Genomic DNA, 18,184 nt, shown 5'->3' with positions numbered 1-18,184 from the left:
ACGGGAAAAAACACATATACTCTCTGTGCAATGAGAGGCAGTCACGGGATGCTCTTTTGATTACACAACCACCGTATACAGTAAGGCCGGAGAGATCCGGGCTTCGGATCATATGATTTAAGGTTACATAAAATTGAATTTCCAACTCTACAAATGCAGAATTACATACATCTCTATGGGCATGCAAACAATATCATAATATTACTTCACCTAATCCACTCACAATAAAGATAATTTTTTCACCACATGAACTGAAACTACAATTCATTTTAGTAATATTTATTTAATATTTTACTCCTAGGCAGAATCTAATCACCACTCTTTGAAGTTTGGCAGAAATATGTAAATACTGACATTAAACTTAAGGTATAGTTTAATTCATGGATCTCTACAAAGCATTTCAGTGAACAATACTGTTTATGTTCCTCTACATATTTCCTGCCTACACCTCCATTTTACAATGAGTAATACAAGAGAAAATACCTTCATATACATGAAGGCAGGGAACAAGAATATCAAACAGATCAAATATTCAAGTCTCCATTCCCTGTAGGGACCTTGTCAGCATCAGCATACGCCTGGTACTGTAGCTTATGGTGCTTCTGTGGACATAGTAACATTAGAGTTGTAGAGGACACAGAAAATGCCTTAAGACTGCAGTTCTTGTTTGATGTAAATATCTACTCTAGAGGGTAGCAGTATTGGGGTACTTTGGATTGAAGATACATTTGTGTAAATCACCTGCTGGGCCATGAAGCCTATGCCGCACTGACTAAGATGCCACATAATGGCAAAGATGAGATGTCATTCCACTAATAATTACACAATCATCCCTTATTATTATGACTTTCATCTACCTGATGTTTATACAATGTCATGTCATAACTGATCATCTTAAAGCTGGAATCCTTATTGGTGAAGCAGCCACACCATTTGCAATATTACAACAAAGAAGTTACTGCAAACAACAAACAGTTTTTTCAACTCTGACATCATTTAACACATCATAGAAGAGTACTGCATTTTTTTTTTTACCATGCTACGTGATGCTCCTCATCTCTGCAACAAAAACAATAACGGTGCTGGTGTGGCCATTGGCGCCGTTTTCATCTTTAATTCACATCCTCTACAGTAGTCCTGCAGATTTGTCCCGTGATATGAGGTATCTTCCTCTCGTATTGCTCCATTTGGAAGCTAACACATTTGGACTGCACTCCCGCACTCTCACAAAATTTGATGGTCACTTTTCCTGGTACCAACAATGGTTCCTTGAACTGGGCGGTGACAGAGATGGGTGCTCTAATGGCATCAACTCCTGTGGAATCAATGGATGTTTGGAGAATATCAATCAAGGTGCTAGATTGAGGATAAATTAAGTATGGACAGCAACAACAAAAATACTATTTGAGCCACCATCATTTTGCTTATAAATAATTCAGTATTGAGGTAGAATCACGAGAAAAGCTACTTTACCTTTGTGCTTTTCAATTTCAGCCAAGCATTTAGACAGCATCCATAGACTAGGAGTTGGGGTACATCTGCAGCCCAAGAGTTTAGCAGGAAGAGTTAGGAGACAACGTGGAGAGTAGTCAGAGAAAGCCCACACAAACTTCAGTCCTGTAGTCCAGGGAACATTGATATCTACCGCCTTCACGTCATCTGGCTCTGATGTGTCCATGTGACCTGTCAAAGTGTAAGAAAATATATTGGTTTATGATGTGGGTTCTGTGCTACTCAAACTTGAATAGAACAATTTCATTCAACTTCCTCAGGTTTGTTGACTGGTGGCAAAATGTAGAATTCATTAACTTAAGTATTGGTCTACTCACCATCATACCACTCAGGTTTAGGTTGTGTGTTTGGTGTTCGGCCTCTGTCCTGGGAGAGCATAGTCAAAACACTCTCCCATACTGGCTGGTCAGTGTGTGAAATGGCAGTTAAAGAAATGTCAACCTCCACCCCATCTTCAACAACCCTGTACTCTAACACACGAGCCTGCAACTTGAAGGGTCCCTTCTTCAGCTCATCTATTGGCTGCCATGTTCTCAAACTCTGACGTACCCGGACTAGACCTAAGGAAACAATGTATTGAAGTGGGGGGATTTTGTATGAACTACACATCTGGCTGAATTGAATTAATATATTCTACAGAAATGTAGAAAGAAAACGGAGTACCTTGAGTGTTGACATTTGGGTGACCTTCAAAGACATGCAATACCCAGCCAGCAGAAGATGTGTTACCTACCCAGAGGGCTCAATCTGAACTTCTCAGCAGATATTAATATGTCAAGCATCCGCAGACAGAGGGTGTCTGGGTAACACAGAGGGATATCCCTGAACTCAATGTCTGGGTAGTCCCAGCCATATCCAGCTGCACTACAGAACCTCCTCAGTAGATCCTTGTTAAACCTTAGAGAGAGAAAAGTACAGCACATAGGAGATAATTGGTCCAAATGTGAACAAATAAACAATCATATTTGTAAGACAGTGTTGTTTGAAATTATTATAAAATCAAACCATAGCACTAAAACAAATTGGACTGCTACATTGTCAAGCGCAATCAGTTTACCTGCAGTTAAAGATGGTGAAGGCAACTTCACCTTCGACATCTCTATCGCAAAAGTACAAATGCCCCTGTCTTTTGACAAGAGCTCTGAATACATATCTGAGAAAAAGGTAGGCAAAACTTGGAATGCTCTGACGACTGTCAAACACCACATTAGCTTTCAGTAGTTTATAAGAGCAATAAATGTTGGCGTAAAGAAAATATATGGCACACGCTGGGAGCCCAGCAATGAAAACATTGGTCATAATATTTTCCATTTTCAAGTATTACATGAGAAGCATCCACCGACTCTATTGTACTTGATCACTAATATGTACTATACTGTTATAAGAAGGCCTCCTCGGGAGAACGAGTGCTAGTTGCCCTTGTGCTGAAGTTTGCAGCTAGTCCGAGAGTACACTGCCATGCCATTCATACACGGCAATTAAAAAACATCGCCAACATGCACACAATTTTGTATTTAACAAATATATTCCTAATCAAGTCACTTCGGTCTCCTTACTGCACTTTTGACACTTTCAACCATGATCAAAACGAAAGTTGTGTTGAAGTACGGAGTGCGTTATGGGACAAAACATTACAACGTCAACATGTAATGTCGTTGGGTAATATCAGTTATTGATATGAACAAACTCAAAATGTGTTGATATTTAAAACGTCTTTATTTTTTTCAAGTAATTGATTGAAAGTTAACTGAGAAAAAAAGTCATACATAATTAAGTTGTCTACATGAGACACAAAATATATATCCCGATTTATGGCGTTTATGTCTGTTCAAATTACGTACATTTAACATTTTGTCCAGGAAGGTGTGAAGAAATATACACTTTTTGCAACATAAGATTACAATATGTTAACAGCAACATGCATGCCATAATCAGCACTGTGACACAATCACAGTTTCATATTAGGAGAAAGAAAGTTTAATTAATTGCATGCTCAAAGTAAATTATCCTTTGACATTGTAGAAATCATCCAGCAGCAACATGCTTTGGACTGCTTTGTGTAAACATAATTGACTCTTTGAAAGAAACTGAATGGCATAAAGGAGTAAACACTGACTGTTCCTGCATCTGAACTGTTACTCAGTCTGACCATGTAAAGTGGGAATAAATAAAAAGGAAATCAAATGTAATGCTGATTCTTTGTGATACAACAACATGTGTGTGTGTGTGTGTGTAATCTTCTTTGTTGTACATGTAGGGTTTCTCCTTCAGGAATCATGGAGACGTCATCCCTGAGCCCTGAAAATGTCTTCTCTTAGTTCAACATCCAGATTCAGTCAAGTCTTCGCTTCAGCCAAACAGCAGCAACAACACAATGCAGACCGAATTGACAGCAATCAAGGGCACTGCAAGATGAGAGAAAATATGATGAAAAATGCCACAAACCAGTCTCAGTTCAGTTAGGTCAACGTCATAAAATTGTTTGAATAAAACAAGAACAATCTATTTTAAAAAAAATGCATGCAGAACGATGTTTGATATTTATAAATGGTATTGATTTTTCAGTCGTACCTCTCATTACTGTTCTCACAGAGCGGACAAGGTTCATTAGCTGCACTTTAATGCCCGGTTCATCACCAAATCCCCCAATACTTTGGTCCACACCCCAGCCAACTAAGTTAGAAGGAACAAATATCGTTACTTTCTTGCTTCCCTGTCTAGCTAGCAAGCAAGCAAATCATTGTTGAAAGTAATGTTAGACCAAATGTGTAGACGGCCACTTACTTTTACTTAAAAATCTTTCTTCGTGCAATACGGCGACAGCATTTACACACAAAATCACCGCTTGAATAAGGGAATATAATGTAAACGCCATAACTGTAACGTGTTAGCTGACGTTAGCAGCTTCAAGTATTTCCTTATGACGTTGCCTAAATGTATGGCATCATGAGAAGAACAAATTGAACGGGCAGTTCGAAAGCGTGACTTTCTTGACGGAATACAAAAGTGGGTGCCCAACATTAAATGGCCAATGTAATACCAATACTGTATAATCATAATCCATACTCATGTCCAAAGGGGTAGCATTTTGTGACTATTGATTTAATGGTGTAAGTGCTTGAAAACGTTGCAGTAGAACTAGCTAACATTCCTGAGAGGTTATGGATGTATCTAGCCAGACACACCACTGGATGGCTACCTCCGTTAATAACACCTCAATATCTCCTTCATTTGCACTTGATTTACTAGAAAGGTAAAGGCATATTCCCAGAAGTTACATTTCTGTAGATGAGAAAATGTAAACATGTTAATAAAGATGGAAAGAAACACATGGGCATCATGAGAATAAAAATCTTTATTAGTGTTTTATGAAGTCTGCATAATATGCCACACGCCTGAGAAGCATATGGTCAGAAAAAAAACCTGCTCTATCAATAACGCCCTCTACTGGTAAAACTGAGAGAACTACTGTACTGGCTGTTTTGCAAATATTTGACTGTTAAATACACACTACTGTATAATGTACGTCTGGTCCACTTCAGATTTGTTATGTACTCTCTCTTCACATTCATATATTGTAGGCCAATGGTACAAGGATTCAACACTGGACCCTAACACATGGTTCAGTTCCCCAAATCCAAACTCACTAGTTGCACTTACAAAGTACAATCACTAGTGCCGTAAGGTTATAGATGAATAACATCAATAAAGGAGATGGGAGAAAATAGATGTTAAAAGAAATCTTGCAATAGCCACAAAATGACAATGTCAGACTGCAAGCTCAGTCTTGTTGTACATACTGTATTTTATAGACAAGAACAAATACAATGCACACTAATACAGAAAATATGTCCCAGTGTGCAGTTTCATTTCTCTCTTCCTTTTGTGATGTAAGAACATAGAATACTGCCAAGTTTCTGTAACATTTAGCTAAAAAATAAATCACTTTTTTTGGTTGACCACTGTTTTATGGTGGACCTTTTTATCCTTTACTGAGCACCAAACAGCTTCCAGAAATCAAATGTGTTTCAAGAGTGAAGAGATGAATGAGTCAAAAGAAGTTCATACAACATTCCTCAGTCACATAACCCATCCATACATTACAGGAAAGCAGATATCATGTTACAGGCATTTATGCTTTGATTTGTGTACTTCTGATGCACCAAATTTATTATTTTAAAGAGACAGAAACTGTCTACATAACATGGGGCTGTGTTTTTCTTACCAAGGCAAGGGCTTAAATTGGATTCAAGTTGAACCTTTAAAAAAAAAAAACACAAAAAACCCACTAATGATCCATGCTCACCATGTCACTTAAAAAGAGACAGTCTTGAAAATATTAACTTTAATAAAAAGTGAACGACAGAAGTTTAATTATATTTATATATAAAAATACATGAGAATACAAAAAAGTAGCAAAAGAAAGGGGATATAGGCTAAAAACAATATAGAATGAAATTCATTGATACCTTCCATTCTCCAAGTGAAATAACTTTTTAACAATTCACCTCGAGAGACCTGGACACCAAGTGAGACATCAAAAAAAGATTTTACAGCTGATATTCTCTGGTCCTTGCCCGGTGCATCCAAACCTAACAGAGCCTAGAATTCACTAGCCTGCATCTGAGGCGGTGTGGTCCAAATGAAAACGCGGGCTACCTATAATTACATTGGAGGTGCCATATAATGACAGAGCTAAAATGTATGTCAACTACAGCCGGATTGATTTCGCAGCTTGTTTAGTTTTTTTGCTAAACATTCCTATATGTCCATTAAGAGGTGTCTTACAACGACACATCTGGAATAAAAAAAAATACATTTTGACAAAAGGGTAAAGAGTTAATTAGGTAAATTAAACAATTACATTTTAAAAACATAATTGAGCATTTCCCTTCGAGGAGAAAGCGACAAATGCCATCTTCATTTCTTAACCACACTAACTCCCCAGACAAAAACAGATGGGTCCATGTTTCCCAGAGAAAGTTACCTCATGGCCAAAAAGATGGATGGATGAGTTGAACCAAAATTCATTTAGCATTCACGCTTGTGTTACTTATACAAGCATTCTCCAATACTGAGAAACTATTTGTAGAATATTTTTTGGTATTTCCACTGCCTCCAATAACTCATACCTGGACTTTAAAAATCAATATACATTTTATTTGCACCACAAATAGATCTAATATTAAGGATTTGGGGGAAAGCAATTTAACAAAGATGGGTAACAAAGTGCCTAATTCTATCCTGAAAAGTATGTCTTGCTGTGTGTGTGTGTGTGTTTAGACAGGGACGTGGAGCTAGGCCACAAATACTATGAAGTATGTTAATAGCAGAAATGATTTCTGCAGCTTTTTTTCATGATAGGACTTGCAAGTTAGAATTTGATGATCTTTGAGTGGGCAACGTTTTGGGTCGTTTTCTAGCATTATGACATACTGGAGCAGCGTACAGAAGGGGAACCCATCTGAGTCAACACTTTGTCCAGCCATTGGAGAGGTCCATTCAAATGCAGTTCAATCCAGCAGGGAGTGCTCGTGACAGTCTGCCGTCTAGTAGACAAAAAGACAACAATGACAAATTGGTGAAATCACTCAGAATGCAAGCACAGGAATGTCACCAAAAAACATAGAGGTTCAGGCTATTCTGACTTCTTCCATAACAGAAGTATTGTTTAAGAGGGACAAATCACATTTGAATACCCATCCCAACTCCTTAAACATTCCAAAGTTTTTACAAATACAGAAAAATGGATCATTAGCAGGCTACAATGTTTTTTAAAAATATATGCCAATGATTACATTAATTTTTATTGTTTTCCTCCGACTATTCATCTTCCACTAACTATGTCATTGTGTACAACTGAAATAATAAAAAGTAACAAGTCGGTCATCATGCTTGCCTGTATTCAGCCCCCCAGCCTTTGACAAAACTCATGCGGATGGTGCACATCCTGGTGAGCTGGTACACAGCCTCAAAGCCCTGGTTCACGGACTGGGCTAGCAGGGCGGCAAACTCCTGGTTGTTGAAGATCTTCAGGTTACATCCTGAGGGGCATTGGAAGGAGAGGGTCAGTTGAGGCATCAGAAATCATTTCACTAGTCAAATAAGCAGGGGTGTAAAGTACTGAAGTAAAAATATTTTAAAGTACTACTTAAGTAGTTTTGGGGGTATCTGTACTTTACTATTTATATTTTTCACATTTCTAAAGAAAATAGTGTACGTTTTACTCCATACATTTTACCTGACACCCAAAAGTACTCGTTGTATTTTGAATGCTTAGCAGGACAGGAAAATGGTCCAATTCACACACTTACCAATCCAACACATGGTCATCCCTTCTGCCTCTGATCTGGCGGACTCACTAAACACAAATGCATCTTTTCTATGGGTTCCCGAGTGGCGCAGCGGTCTAAGGCACTGCATCTCAATCCTAGAGGCGTCACTACAGACACCCTGATTTAAATCCAGGCTGTATCACAACCGGCCGTGATTGGGAGTCAATTGGACGGCGCAAAATTATCCCAGCGTCGTCCGGGTTTGGCCGGTGTAGGCCGTCATTGTAAATAAGAATTTGTTCTTAACTGACTTGCCTAGTTAAATAAAATAAAAAATGTTTTTTTTTTGTAAATGATATCTGAGTGTTGGAGTGTGCCCCTGGCTATCCATACATTTTAAAATGCCGCCTGCTTCGCTCGATTATTTTTACTTTTGATACTTAAGTATATTTAGAACCAAATCCTTACTTTTACTCAAGTAGTTTTTTTACTGGGTGACTTTTATTTGAGTAACTTTCTATTAAAAAGGTATCTATATTTTTACTCAAGTATGACAATTGGGTACTTTTTCCATCACTGCAAATAATACATTTTGTTCAGATATTTATTTTGACTATAAAAACATTTTTTGTTAAAGTTGAAACTTGGGAGAGAGGTGCCGCTCAGCCTGCGTGACTTGGGAGAGAGGTGCCGCTCAGCCTGCGTGACTTGGGAGAGAGGTGCCGCTCAGCCTGCGTGACTTGGGAGAGAGGTGCCGCTCAGCCTGCGTGACTTGGGAGAGAGGTGCCGCTCAGCCTGCGTGACTTGGGAGAGAGGTGCCGCTCAGCCTGCGTGACTTGGGAGAGAGGTGCCGCTCAGCCTGCGTGACTTGGGAGAGAGGTGCCGCTCAGCCTGCGTGACTTGGGAGAGAGGTGCCGCTCAGCCTGCGTGACTTGGGAGAGAGGTGCCGCTCAGCATGCGTGACTTGGGAGAGAGGTGCCGCTCAGCATGCGTGACTTGGGAGAGAGGTGCCGCTCAGCATGCGTGCAGCAGTGAAAGGGTCGGTGAGTTTGATATGAGAGGGAGACAAAGCTTAAAAACGATGTCTGAGTGAACCCTGAATACAGAAAATTAATGGTGAACTCTTCTGGACACAGTAGACTCCTCCTCATCACTCTACAATTCAGGTTCACTCGACCATAATTTCAAGCTTTGTTTTACTATTGACAGTTACAGCTGATTTCGGGATTGTACAGTGCCTTCAGAAAGTATTCACACACCTTTCCCTTTTCCACATTTTGTAGTGAAATTTAAAATGGATTCAATTTAGATGTGTTTGTCACTGGCCTACACACAATACCCCATAATGTCAAAGTGGAATTGCTTTTCTAAATTCTTACAAATTAAATAAAAATGAAAATATGAAACGTCTTGAATCAATAAGTATTCAACCCCCTTTGTTATGACAAGCCTGAATAAGTTCAGGAGTAAGAATTAGCTTAACAAGTCACATAATAAGTTGCATGGACTCACTGTGTGCAATAAGTGTTTAACATGTTTTTTTTACGACTACCTCGTCTCTGTACTCCACACACACACAGATAATTGTAAGGTCCCTTAGTCGAGGAGTGAATTTCAAACACAGATTCAATCACAAAGACGAGGGAGGTAAAAAAAAGAAGAAGCAGATATTCAATATCCCTTTGAGCATGGTGAAGTCATTACACTTTGGATGTTGTACACCCAGTTACTACAAAGATACAGGTGTCTTTCTTTCCTAACTTAGTTGCAGGAGGGGAAGGAAGCCGCCCAGGGACTTCACCATGAGAACAATGGTGACTTGAAAACAGTTACAGAGTACCCCGGGTTCAACGCTCGTCGGATGTGGCAGGGCTTGCAAACTCTTATGGACTACAAAGGGAAACCTGGCCGCGGTCTGCCCAGGGACGGAAGCCTACCGGAGGCTTTTAAGCTTGTTTCGAGGCAAGCAACACTGAAGCATGCAGGAGAGCACTAGCTGTTCCGGACGACTGTGATTACACACTCCGTAGCTGATGTGAGCAAGATCTTTAAACAGGTCAACATTCACAAGGCCGCAGGGCCAGATGGATTACCAGGACGTGTAAATCAGAGCATGCACGGAACAACTGGCAAGTGTGTTCACTGACATTTTCAACCTCTCCCTGACCGATTCTGTAATACCAACATGTTTCAAGCAGACCACCATAGTCCCCGTGCCCAAGAAAACGAAGGTAACCTGCCTAAATGACTACCACCCCGTAGCACGTCGGTAGCCATGAAGTGCTTTTAAAGGCTGGTCATGGCTCACATCAACACCATCATTCCGGAAACCCTAGACCCAGTCCAATTGGCATACCGCCCCAATAGATCCACAGATGACGCAATCGCAAATCGCACTCCACACTGCCCTTTCCCACCTGAACAAAAGGAACACCATGTGAGAATGCTGTTCATTGACTACAGCTCAGCATTCAACTCCATAGTGCCCACAAAACTCATGACTATGCTAAGGACGCTGGGACTAATCACCTTCATCTGCAACTGGATCCTGGAGTTCCCGACGCCCCCCAGGTGGTAAGGGTAGTCAACAACATCTGCCACACTGATCCTCAACATGGGGGCCCCTCAGGGGAGGGTGCTTACTCCCCCTCCTGTACCCTGTTCCCCCATGACTGCGTGGCCAAGCATGACTTCAACACCATCATTAAGTTTGCTGATGACACAACGGTGGTAGGCCTGATCGACAACGATGAGACTGACCTCCTCCCTATAGGCAGAGACCTGACAGTGTGGTTCCAGGACAACAACCTCTCCCTCAACGTGAGCCAGACAAAGGAGTGATTGTGGACATGGACTATAGGAAAAAGAGGGCTGAAAATGCCCTCATTCACATCGAGGGAGCTGTAGTGGAGCGGGTCGAGAATTTCAAGTTCCTTGGTGTACACATCATGAACAAACTATCATGGTCCAAACACACCAAGAAAGTTGTGAATAGGGCACGACAATGTCCTTTACCCTCAGGAGACTGAAAAGATTTGACCTGGGTTCCCAGATCCTCAAAAAGTTCTACAGCTGCACCATCCTGACCGGTTCATCACCGCCTGGTATGGCAATTGCTCAGCATCTGCCCGTAAGGAACTACAGAGGGTAGGGCGTATGGCCCAGTATATCACTGGCGCCAAGATAACTGACATCCAGGACCAACACGTGGCCCAAAAATTGTCACTCCATTCACCCAAGTCATAGCCTGTACAAATTACCTCAATTGACCTGTATGCCCGCACATTTGACTCGGTACCGCATGTATATAGCCTCTGTAGGTATTTTATTGTGTGACTTAAAAAAAAGAAGAAGTTTTTACTTTTATTGAAAAACAGCCCCAGAGCATTATTCCTCCTCCACCAACCTTTACAGTTGGCAGTATGCATTGGGACAGGTAGCGTTCTCCTGGCATCCGCCAAACCCAGATTCATCCGTCAGACCCAGATTCATCCGTCAGACCCAGATTCATCCGTCAGACTTCAAAACCAGTCATTTGAAGGAATGTCCACCTCATTTTAAAAGATCTACTGTATCTTGCCTATGCCGCTCTGTACCATCACTCATTCATATATCTTTATGTACATATTCTTTATCCCCTTACCCTTGTGTCTATAAGGTAGTAGTTTTGGAATTGTTAGCTAGATTACTTGTTGGTTATTACTGCATTGTCGGAACTAGAAACACAAGCATTTCGCTACACTCGCATTAACATCTGCTAACCATGTGTATGTGACAAATAAAATTTGATTTGATCTATATGGTGTATAATGAGTAATCCAGGAATGTCACAAGTTAATTGACGAGAAAACTTTAGAAAATAGCAACTCTACATATCGCTATGACTACAATAAATTGCTAAAAAACTTCCGAACACTAAGGGTCCGCGGAGCTCCTTCTCACCACTCTCAAGTATTTGAATACTAACGTCCGTTCGGATATTCGAATAACCATGCCCATTCCTACTGGGCATCTTGTATGGACTGCAGAACCACCCTGCTATCAGTTTTATATTGGCTGTAGAAACAAGTAGTTAGAATGACTAAATATGGAATCTAAACGTGAAAAACATTTAATACTAAGTAATGATTATAGGAACACATGGAATATTAAAGAAATTGTGTTTGGCTAAATTACCTGGAGGAATTTTGCACACGGTTGCTGGGTGCCACCCATACCGCTGGTTGCAGTTTGGACTTTGAACAAAGATGGCGCTATCACTGAGACACTCAGCAAACACCTCACCACCAATATAATACAGCCTGACTCCTCGTCCTGTGGAAATAGTAGACAATTAGCATGAGTATTTCTGCTACAAAACATCTCTGTTCCTGGGCAAATCTGAATTGGCACCCTATTAATTTTAGCCATAGCCTTCAAAAGTCATGCGCTATAAAGGAAATAGTGTCCCGTTTGTGACATAGCCCCTGTTGTACCTATATGCCTCCTGGTCATCTCAACAGTGGCGTTCCTGTTGACGTTGGAGAGCAGGCCCAGACAGAAACGCTCTGAGTTGGAAGGGTCTGTAAAACCGTCAACAGTCAGAGAGGGCTGCGAGGCGTGGAAGGTCTCTCCAACACGCTGGTTCAGCTCATAGTAAGCTATAGAGCACCAGAACGCAGGCTCAGAGTAGGTCACCGGCTGCAGGTCTGGGGGGAGGGAGTGAGATGTCAGGATGAAAGACAACTACACAGGTTGACAGGCATAGACCAATGATCTCCAGAGTGGGTACTGGGCTATTTAAATTGTACACAGGCACCCCAAATTCTGATATTTTTCCCACTAATTGGTCTTCTGACAAATCACATTTTTTTCATCATGTCTTTTTCAGAGCTGGTCTCATTGGTCAAAAGACCAACTAGTAACAAAACAAGAAATATCAGAATTGGGCTGCCTGTGTAAATGCAGCCAATGAGTTTAGTAAAATTTGTTCAGATGATCAATTACTGGTTCTTCAGACGTCGAGCAGGTCTAAAAAGACAATTCTTCTTACCCATGCTATGATTGACAGGTGAGAGGGTACCAGGGGACAAATCAGCAGGAGAACCTAACATGGGAGAAAACAGGAAATTATAAAATTGCATGGTCAGATTTATTTGTGCAAAGAATCTACCAAGATATTTTAATCAACAAATGTAAACTTGGCAAACATTTTTCTTTTATGTTAGAACTTGTTATTTGAGGTAAGTGGAATATACCTGTGTCCATACTTTGATTCATCGGTTGATCACTGGCTTCCCCATCCTCACTTATGTATCCAGGTGGTGGCGTTTCTATAGTAACAGGGGAGGGAAAAATACTGATGAGCTGAAATGGATACCCCGTTATCATGAATACTATTTGCATATCAACTCATGATAGATACACAAACCTGGTATGTAGTTATTTGGAGGCTCGATCCCTGCAGGAAAGTTTGTGTTCTCAGGTATGGAATGAGTGTAGTCATCCAATGGGGGCAGTTCTGTCAGAATTTCCGAGTGTCTTGGCACAAGGACAGGTGGCAGAACTAGAGGAAAGGTGGAGAAAATATTCTTCAAAACAAAATTCAAAAGTAGTGACATCTTTACAAAACATAGTTGAAGATTATACTAACACCACTTTTAGCCTCTCATACAAATCTTTTTTCATGTTCAGAAATAAGAATGTCACAACTAGCTGTCAACATGGGCTTTGATGGCACCCAAAAGTCAGCACACACACACTAGTGGTTCAAATGACAACCTACCTGGGGTCTCCACCCTCTGGTAGTGGTAGGGGTTGATGCAGACCTCATCCTTCTTGAGGTGGAAGGCGTACTCACAGGCCTCGATGGCACGCAGCTCATGGTGGCTGTGCAGGTCGGGCCATCGCCACAAGCGGCAGTAGATGACATGAGGAAGACCCTTTCTGTGCGAGACCTGCAGGCGCCCATCCAGGGATCTGACAGGACAGGCAATGGAGGAAATAGGTGTGAAAAGTGAGTGCGAGGAAAGGAAGAAAAGGGGGAGGAATCGATAGGAGTAAGAGAAGGAGATGCATGTGGCCAGCAAAACAAAAGGTGGGGGTGTGGAGAGGGGAGGTGGGGTATGATGAAATGAGATGAGAATGATAGAGGGATGAATAGAATTTGTGCTCTCAATGTCCCTCACCCCCCTGGAATGATTACTTCGCACATCAAGGTTGTACAACAGTATGTAGCATAGGACAGTTGAGGATAGTCACCTGGTTTGGTCAGGGTAGCTGTATAGGCCTGAGGTATCCCACTGTTCTATCGTATTTGGTGTACTCAGTCCCCATATTTCAGAGCAATTGCTGTGCACAGAAAAACCAAACAACAAAACAAAAACAAAATGATAAACATGGGGCATGAGTCATTCAGAAATACCAGTATGGGTAATGTAAACATTAAAAGGCATCTTTTATTAGAGTCATTTTCAATCGGGTATTTAATTATTTCAGTCTGGAACTGAAAAAAAATAACCGTCAAATAAGAGAAGCCTTTTGACAGAATAAAGAAAAACAACAGCATAAGATGGGAGTACAGTAGTATACACAAACAAACATTATGCGAGACAAAAAAAAACATTTCTACTGTGGCATATCAAATTTTCGGAACAACTGAAACATTTCCACCACAGCTGTGTAGGTCGCAAGCAATTGACTTATCTTGAGACATTTAAGTAAACACAGAAGACACAAAATGGGACTAAAAGGAAAGGAGGGAGCAATCTTGGAAAAAAGTAAATTTCCAATTAACTACCCTCTATATTTAACTTTGTGATTGTAATGGACACGTAGAAAGGAATGATAAAAATAAACAACTAGAAATCAAATAAAAATGAAATGGGGAAATATGACGTGATAGTTGCTGCTCATACAATATCCTGACTTTAGAACTCAGAGCTAATATAGCCTACCTCTGAAGTGGGACTGAATCTAAACTATTGGCTAGGCCTGTTCTAAAAGCTGGAATAGGTTCTAAACTTCACTCTAATATATATATGCATGACATGTAGATTGGCAAATAACATTAAACTTTAATTTATTTGCAAGACCATCAATTATAGGCCTACACAATATATTTATCTGTCAAAAAGCTCTATACAAATTTACTCAGTGTCTAATAAACATACTAGACATCTGAACTGTTCATAGCTAGTCAATATTGAACAAATAGGTATTTTACAGCACACAACATTTCCCAGAGAACATGTTCTACTCTGGGACATCAAGGTTAACTGGCTGATAAGGAATGTTCTCACCCTACACCCTCAGACAAATGTGATACAAGTACATAGCGGGAGGCTAAGTCAGTGTTTACAAAACAAACTGTTGCGCCATTTCTGAGAGTCAATGTTAGAAAGAAAGTAGAAGCCTATAAAATGTAAAAGAATTTGGGAGTTGCTAAGATCTCTATGTATTGGGATCTTGTATGTTACATGCTGTTTAAGGAAACATGAGGCGACAAGAGGGTTACCCGATACTAAATAATAATCTCCAGAAAACATACAGGAAACTGCCAAAATAAAGGAAACATTTGCATAAACGAGGGATACAAAGTATATTGAAAGCAGGGGCTTCCACACAGGTGTGGTCCCTGAATGAATTATGCAAGTAACATCCCATCATGCTAAGGGTCATGAGTAAAAATGCCCTGTTGCGTATTATTTTGGCTACCATTGCTAGAAGACATCTGTGACTCTGAAAGAGGGGTCTCAAAGGAGTGTTTAAAGGATGAGTGTGTGTCAGTCACCAGATCTCACCCCAATTGAACACCTATGGAAAATTCTGGAGTGCAACCTGAGACAGGGTTTTCCACCACCAATAAAACACCAAATTACGGAATTTCTCATGGAAGAATTGTGTCGTATCCCTCCAATAGAGTTCCAGACACTTGTAGAACCTACGCCAAAGCGCACTGAGGCTGTTCTGGCGGCTCGTGATGGCCGAACGCCCCATATTAAGACAGTTTGTCTGTGTTTACACAGGCAGCCCAATTCTGATATTTATTTCACTAACTGGTCTTTTGAACAATCAGATCAGCTCTGAAAAAGATTGATGTTATTGGTCAAAAGACCAATGAGTGAAAAAGAATTGGGCTGCCTTTGCAAATACAGCCATAATGATGGCATTTCCTTTAATTTGGCAGTTACCTGTAGGTTTCTGATGAATGGTCAACTGTTAATTCTATAGAACCATACAATGACTATAGGCAAACCCTAGCTCTGTTACCTGGCATGGGGCTATGGTTACTTACCTGGGGATGGTGACACACTTGGTGTTGCAGTTCTGGGTGGTGATGGCCTTCTCCAGCTCGTCCAGCTGTCCAGTCTTCTTCAGCTTCTTCACCAGGCTCTTGACAGCCTTCTCACACCACTTCTCCTCCTGGCCATTCTGCTCTCCACCCCCGGCGCCACTGGCTGACTTCTTCCACCCCAGGAGCCTCTTAACTACCGGAGGGGTGAAAGGCAAGATGGAGGACATTTTGGTTGTAGCGAGGAGGAGTCTTGAGAGAACTCAAACACACACTGAGGCAGAGGGGACCTGGAGGAAGGGATGCACAGTTTAGCCCTTTCTCTGGTGTGGTCCCTCTGTTTCGTGAGGAATCACAGGGCTGGAGTGAGGAGGAACTGGATATGTGCAAAAGAGATGAGACACCTGAGGAGGTAAAATCAAACACAGGAATTTAGTAATCAATGTCTAAATAAAAAAAAATGTGATGACGAGTGCATTCAATTGTGTGATGGGTGCATTTTAAATTGAATGGGTGGTCTTGAAAAACTTGTTAGATAAATCCCACCATCATATAATTTCATTAACAACAACTGTAGTTACATAATAAATCTAATAATAGAGGCGACTTGAGCACTCAGTGGACTGAATCACTAGCAGCAAGTAAACATAACATACCATTGTTTGCGAATAGACATATAGCCACAAAACAAACATTTCATACCAGTGTTGGTGGATGCTGTATAACACCATATCTTCATTATAAAAGGTGGTTAGCTATCTACCGTGATATACTGTTCAATTGATAAACTCCATTGTTCGTTAGTGTATACATTGCAGTTAGTACCAAGCTAGCTACCTCGGCTAAGGGGTAGTTAGCTCCATAGCTAGCGGATACTTTCAGGCCGGTTGGTTGATGATAGGCATTTTATCAGCAGTACAAATCTACTATTTAAGTTAGTTAAGTTTGAAATGATTTACTCATAAGGTAGCAAGCCATGAAAGGCTGCAGAAATGATTGAGTACATGACTCGTATGGTGGGATTACGTTATCGTCAATACCTTTTGTTGTGAAAACAACAATTACTGTAGCTAGCTAACGTTAGCCACCTAACTCAGGCTTTCAATACAGCTAAATGACTGGTTAGCTAACTTACAACGAAACAATTGTTTGATTGAGACATACAGCGCCATCATTGCCAGTTACAATAACAATCGTGATTATTTTATGTTAACACTAGAAGTGATAAATAAGCCAACTAACGTTAGCTAGCCCATATTTTTAAAAACTGGCTAACGTTAGCTTGCTAGCTGTCGTTAGCTAACAACATCAAAGTCGAGGGAAAATTAAAAGCATTGCATTACCCTGATAATGAAGCTCACGAGCTCTTCTCTGTGTAAAGATATGTGCAAAAGACAAAGTGGGAAAATCCTCAAAAACAAAGGGCTGCCTTTAAAAAAAAAAAAACGATAAATGTAGCCGCTATTTCGACGAAAATATTGTTGAATTTTTTCAAATCTGATAACTAGCTAGCTGTTTAGCTTCACAAGCTATCAAGACCTGAACAAGAAACACACCCTAGCAGGCTAGCTGCATTCAGAATCTTAATCCCTCCTCTTATCACCTGATTGGATAAAACAAGACAATCATATTACTTTTGTAGAACGGATTGGTCGCCAGCAATGTCAATCTCTATTGTTTATTTGACAGCATGGTTTGTTTTACAATCTGTCATTGTCGGGGAGGAACTAGCACTCCATTGTTATTTTTTTGTAGAATTTGTTATAGCCGTTAATCCTTTCTCATACTCCATAAAGACTAGAAGTGAGGAAAGACATATTGGGTGAACTATAACAGGAAGTGGTATCCTCTAATTTGTTAAGAAGTTATGCGCAATTGGGCCCACAGGAACAATGATACGATTCCATGTAAAAATCCAGGCGAGGCTACTTTTTCACAACAAGGTTGATGAGAAAATGTATGTTACGTTTTTGTTTCACAGTAGCAACCGAGGCCGATGTATATTTAATTACTCACTTGAAATAATCACCAATCTAACACATCTGGTTAAATTAAAGCACGTTTCAAAACTATTCCTAGTACAGCATATAACCACATCGGTGAAGGAAGGATGCAATTAAAAAAC

General features: G+C 40.5%; 3 protein-coding genes across 6 annotated transcripts; all 3 read right to left on the bottom strand.

Annotated features, from left to right (window-relative positions):
• Window positions 1-263: 263 nt before the first annotated feature.
• Window positions 264-3,122, bottom strand: si:ch211-12e13.1 (uncharacterized). Of its 2 annotated transcripts, XR_003860802.2 has the most exons (6): window positions 2,570-3,122; window positions 2,246-2,409; window positions 1,830-2,072; window positions 1,474-1,683; window positions 1,036-1,315; window positions 264-602 (listed from the first exon to the last, which is right to left on the bottom strand). XR_003860802.2 is itself a non-coding variant. In XM_029637391.2 (5 exons), exons 1-5 carry the CDS (start codon window positions 2,821-2,823, stop codon window positions 1,113-1,115), a joined length of 1,074 nt encoding a protein of 357 aa, XP_029493251.1. In that variant the 5' UTR covers window positions 2,824-3,122; the 3' UTR covers window positions 264-1,112. The 2 variants fall into 2 exon arrangements, 1 of the variants encoding a protein (XP_029493251.1); XM_029637391.2 differs by having other exon boundaries at window positions 264-1,315.
• An 87-nt stretch (window positions 3,123-3,209) lies between these two features.
• Window positions 3,210-4,446, bottom strand: LOC115110996 (immediate early response 3-interacting protein 1). The gene is made up of 3 exons (XM_029636879.2): window positions 4,297-4,446; window positions 4,084-4,185; window positions 3,210-3,917 (listed from the first exon to the last, which is right to left on the bottom strand). The coding sequence occupies exons 1-3, from the start codon at window positions 4,385-4,387 to the stop codon at window positions 3,862-3,864; spliced, it is 249 nt and encodes an 82-aa protein (XP_029492739.1). The 5' UTR covers window positions 4,388-4,446; the 3' UTR covers window positions 3,210-3,861.
• A 401-nt stretch (window positions 4,447-4,847) lies between these two features.
• On the bottom strand, window positions 4,848-17,636 carry LOC115111387 (mothers against decapentaplegic homolog 2). 3 transcript variants are annotated; one of them, XM_029637390.2, is made up of 11 exons: window positions 17,403-17,636; window positions 16,063-16,463; window positions 14,028-14,117; window positions 13,552-13,745; window positions 13,198-13,332; window positions 13,037-13,099; window positions 12,820-12,873; window positions 12,263-12,475; window positions 11,964-12,101; window positions 7,412-7,556; window positions 4,848-7,061 (listed from the first exon to the last, which is right to left on the bottom strand). In XM_029637390.2, exons 2-11 carry the CDS (start codon window positions 16,287-16,289, stop codon window positions 6,938-6,940), a joined length of 1,383 nt encoding a protein of 460 aa, XP_029493250.1. In that variant the 5' UTR covers window positions 16,290-16,463; window positions 17,403-17,636; the 3' UTR covers window positions 4,848-6,937. The 3 variants fall into 3 exon arrangements, with proteins under 3 accessions (XP_029493250.1, XP_029493247.1, XP_029493249.1); XM_029637387.2 differs by having other exon boundaries at window positions 13,025-13,099; window positions 17,403-17,635; XM_029637389.2 differs by having other exon boundaries at window positions 13,025-13,099; window positions 16,063-16,349; window positions 17,403-17,635.
• Between the last annotated feature and the right edge of the window lie 548 nt (window positions 17,637-18,184).

This window comes from Oncorhynchus nerka, linkage group LG27 (genome assembly GCF_034236695.1).
Source record: "Oncorhynchus nerka isolate Pitt River linkage group LG27, Oner_Uvic_2.0, whole genome shotgun sequence".
Taxonomy (NCBI): domain Eukaryota; kingdom Metazoa; phylum Chordata; class Actinopteri; order Salmoniformes; family Salmonidae; genus Oncorhynchus; species Oncorhynchus nerka.
The sequence above is the reverse complement of the archived record's forward strand: the minus strand, read 5'-3'. Positions and strand labels throughout refer to the sequence as shown.

Coding starts and splice junctions, on each gene's coding strand:
- si:ch211-12e13.1 (XM_029637391.2), bottom strand. CDS start 2,823: ATGGAAAATATTATGACCAATGTTTTCATTGCTGGGCTCCCAGCGTGT. Junction 2,410..2,569: donor TTCACCATCTTTAACTGCAG/GTAAACTGATTG, acceptor TCTCTCTCTAAG/GTTTAACAAGGATCTACTGA. Junction 1,684..1,829: donor TAAACCTGAGTGGTATGATG/GTGAGTAGACCA, acceptor ACACTTTGACAG/GTCACATGGACACATCAGAG.
- LOC115110996 (XM_029636879.2), bottom strand. CDS start 4,387: ATGGCGTTTACATTATATTCCCTTATTCAAGCGGTGATTTTGTGTGTA. Junction 4,186..4,296: donor AGAAAGATTTTTAAGTAAAA/GTAAGTGGCCGT, acceptor CTTCTAACTTAG/TTGGCTGGGGTGTGGACCAA. Junction 3,918..4,083: donor TGTGAGAACAGTAATGAGAG/GTACGACTGAAA, acceptor CTCATCTTGCAG/TGCCCTTGATTGCTGTCAAT.
- LOC115111387 (XM_029637387.2), bottom strand. CDS start 16,289: ATGTCCTCCATCTTGCCTTTCACCCCTCCGGTAGTTAAGAGGCTCCTG. Junction 13,333..13,551: donor CCAGAGGGTGGAGACCCCAG/GTAGGTTGTCAT, acceptor CCTTTCCTCTAG/TTCTGCCACCTGTCCTTGTG. Junction 13,100..13,197: donor TCCAAATAACTACATACCAG/GTTTGTGTATCT, acceptor CTGTTACTATAG/AAACGCCACCACCTGGATAC.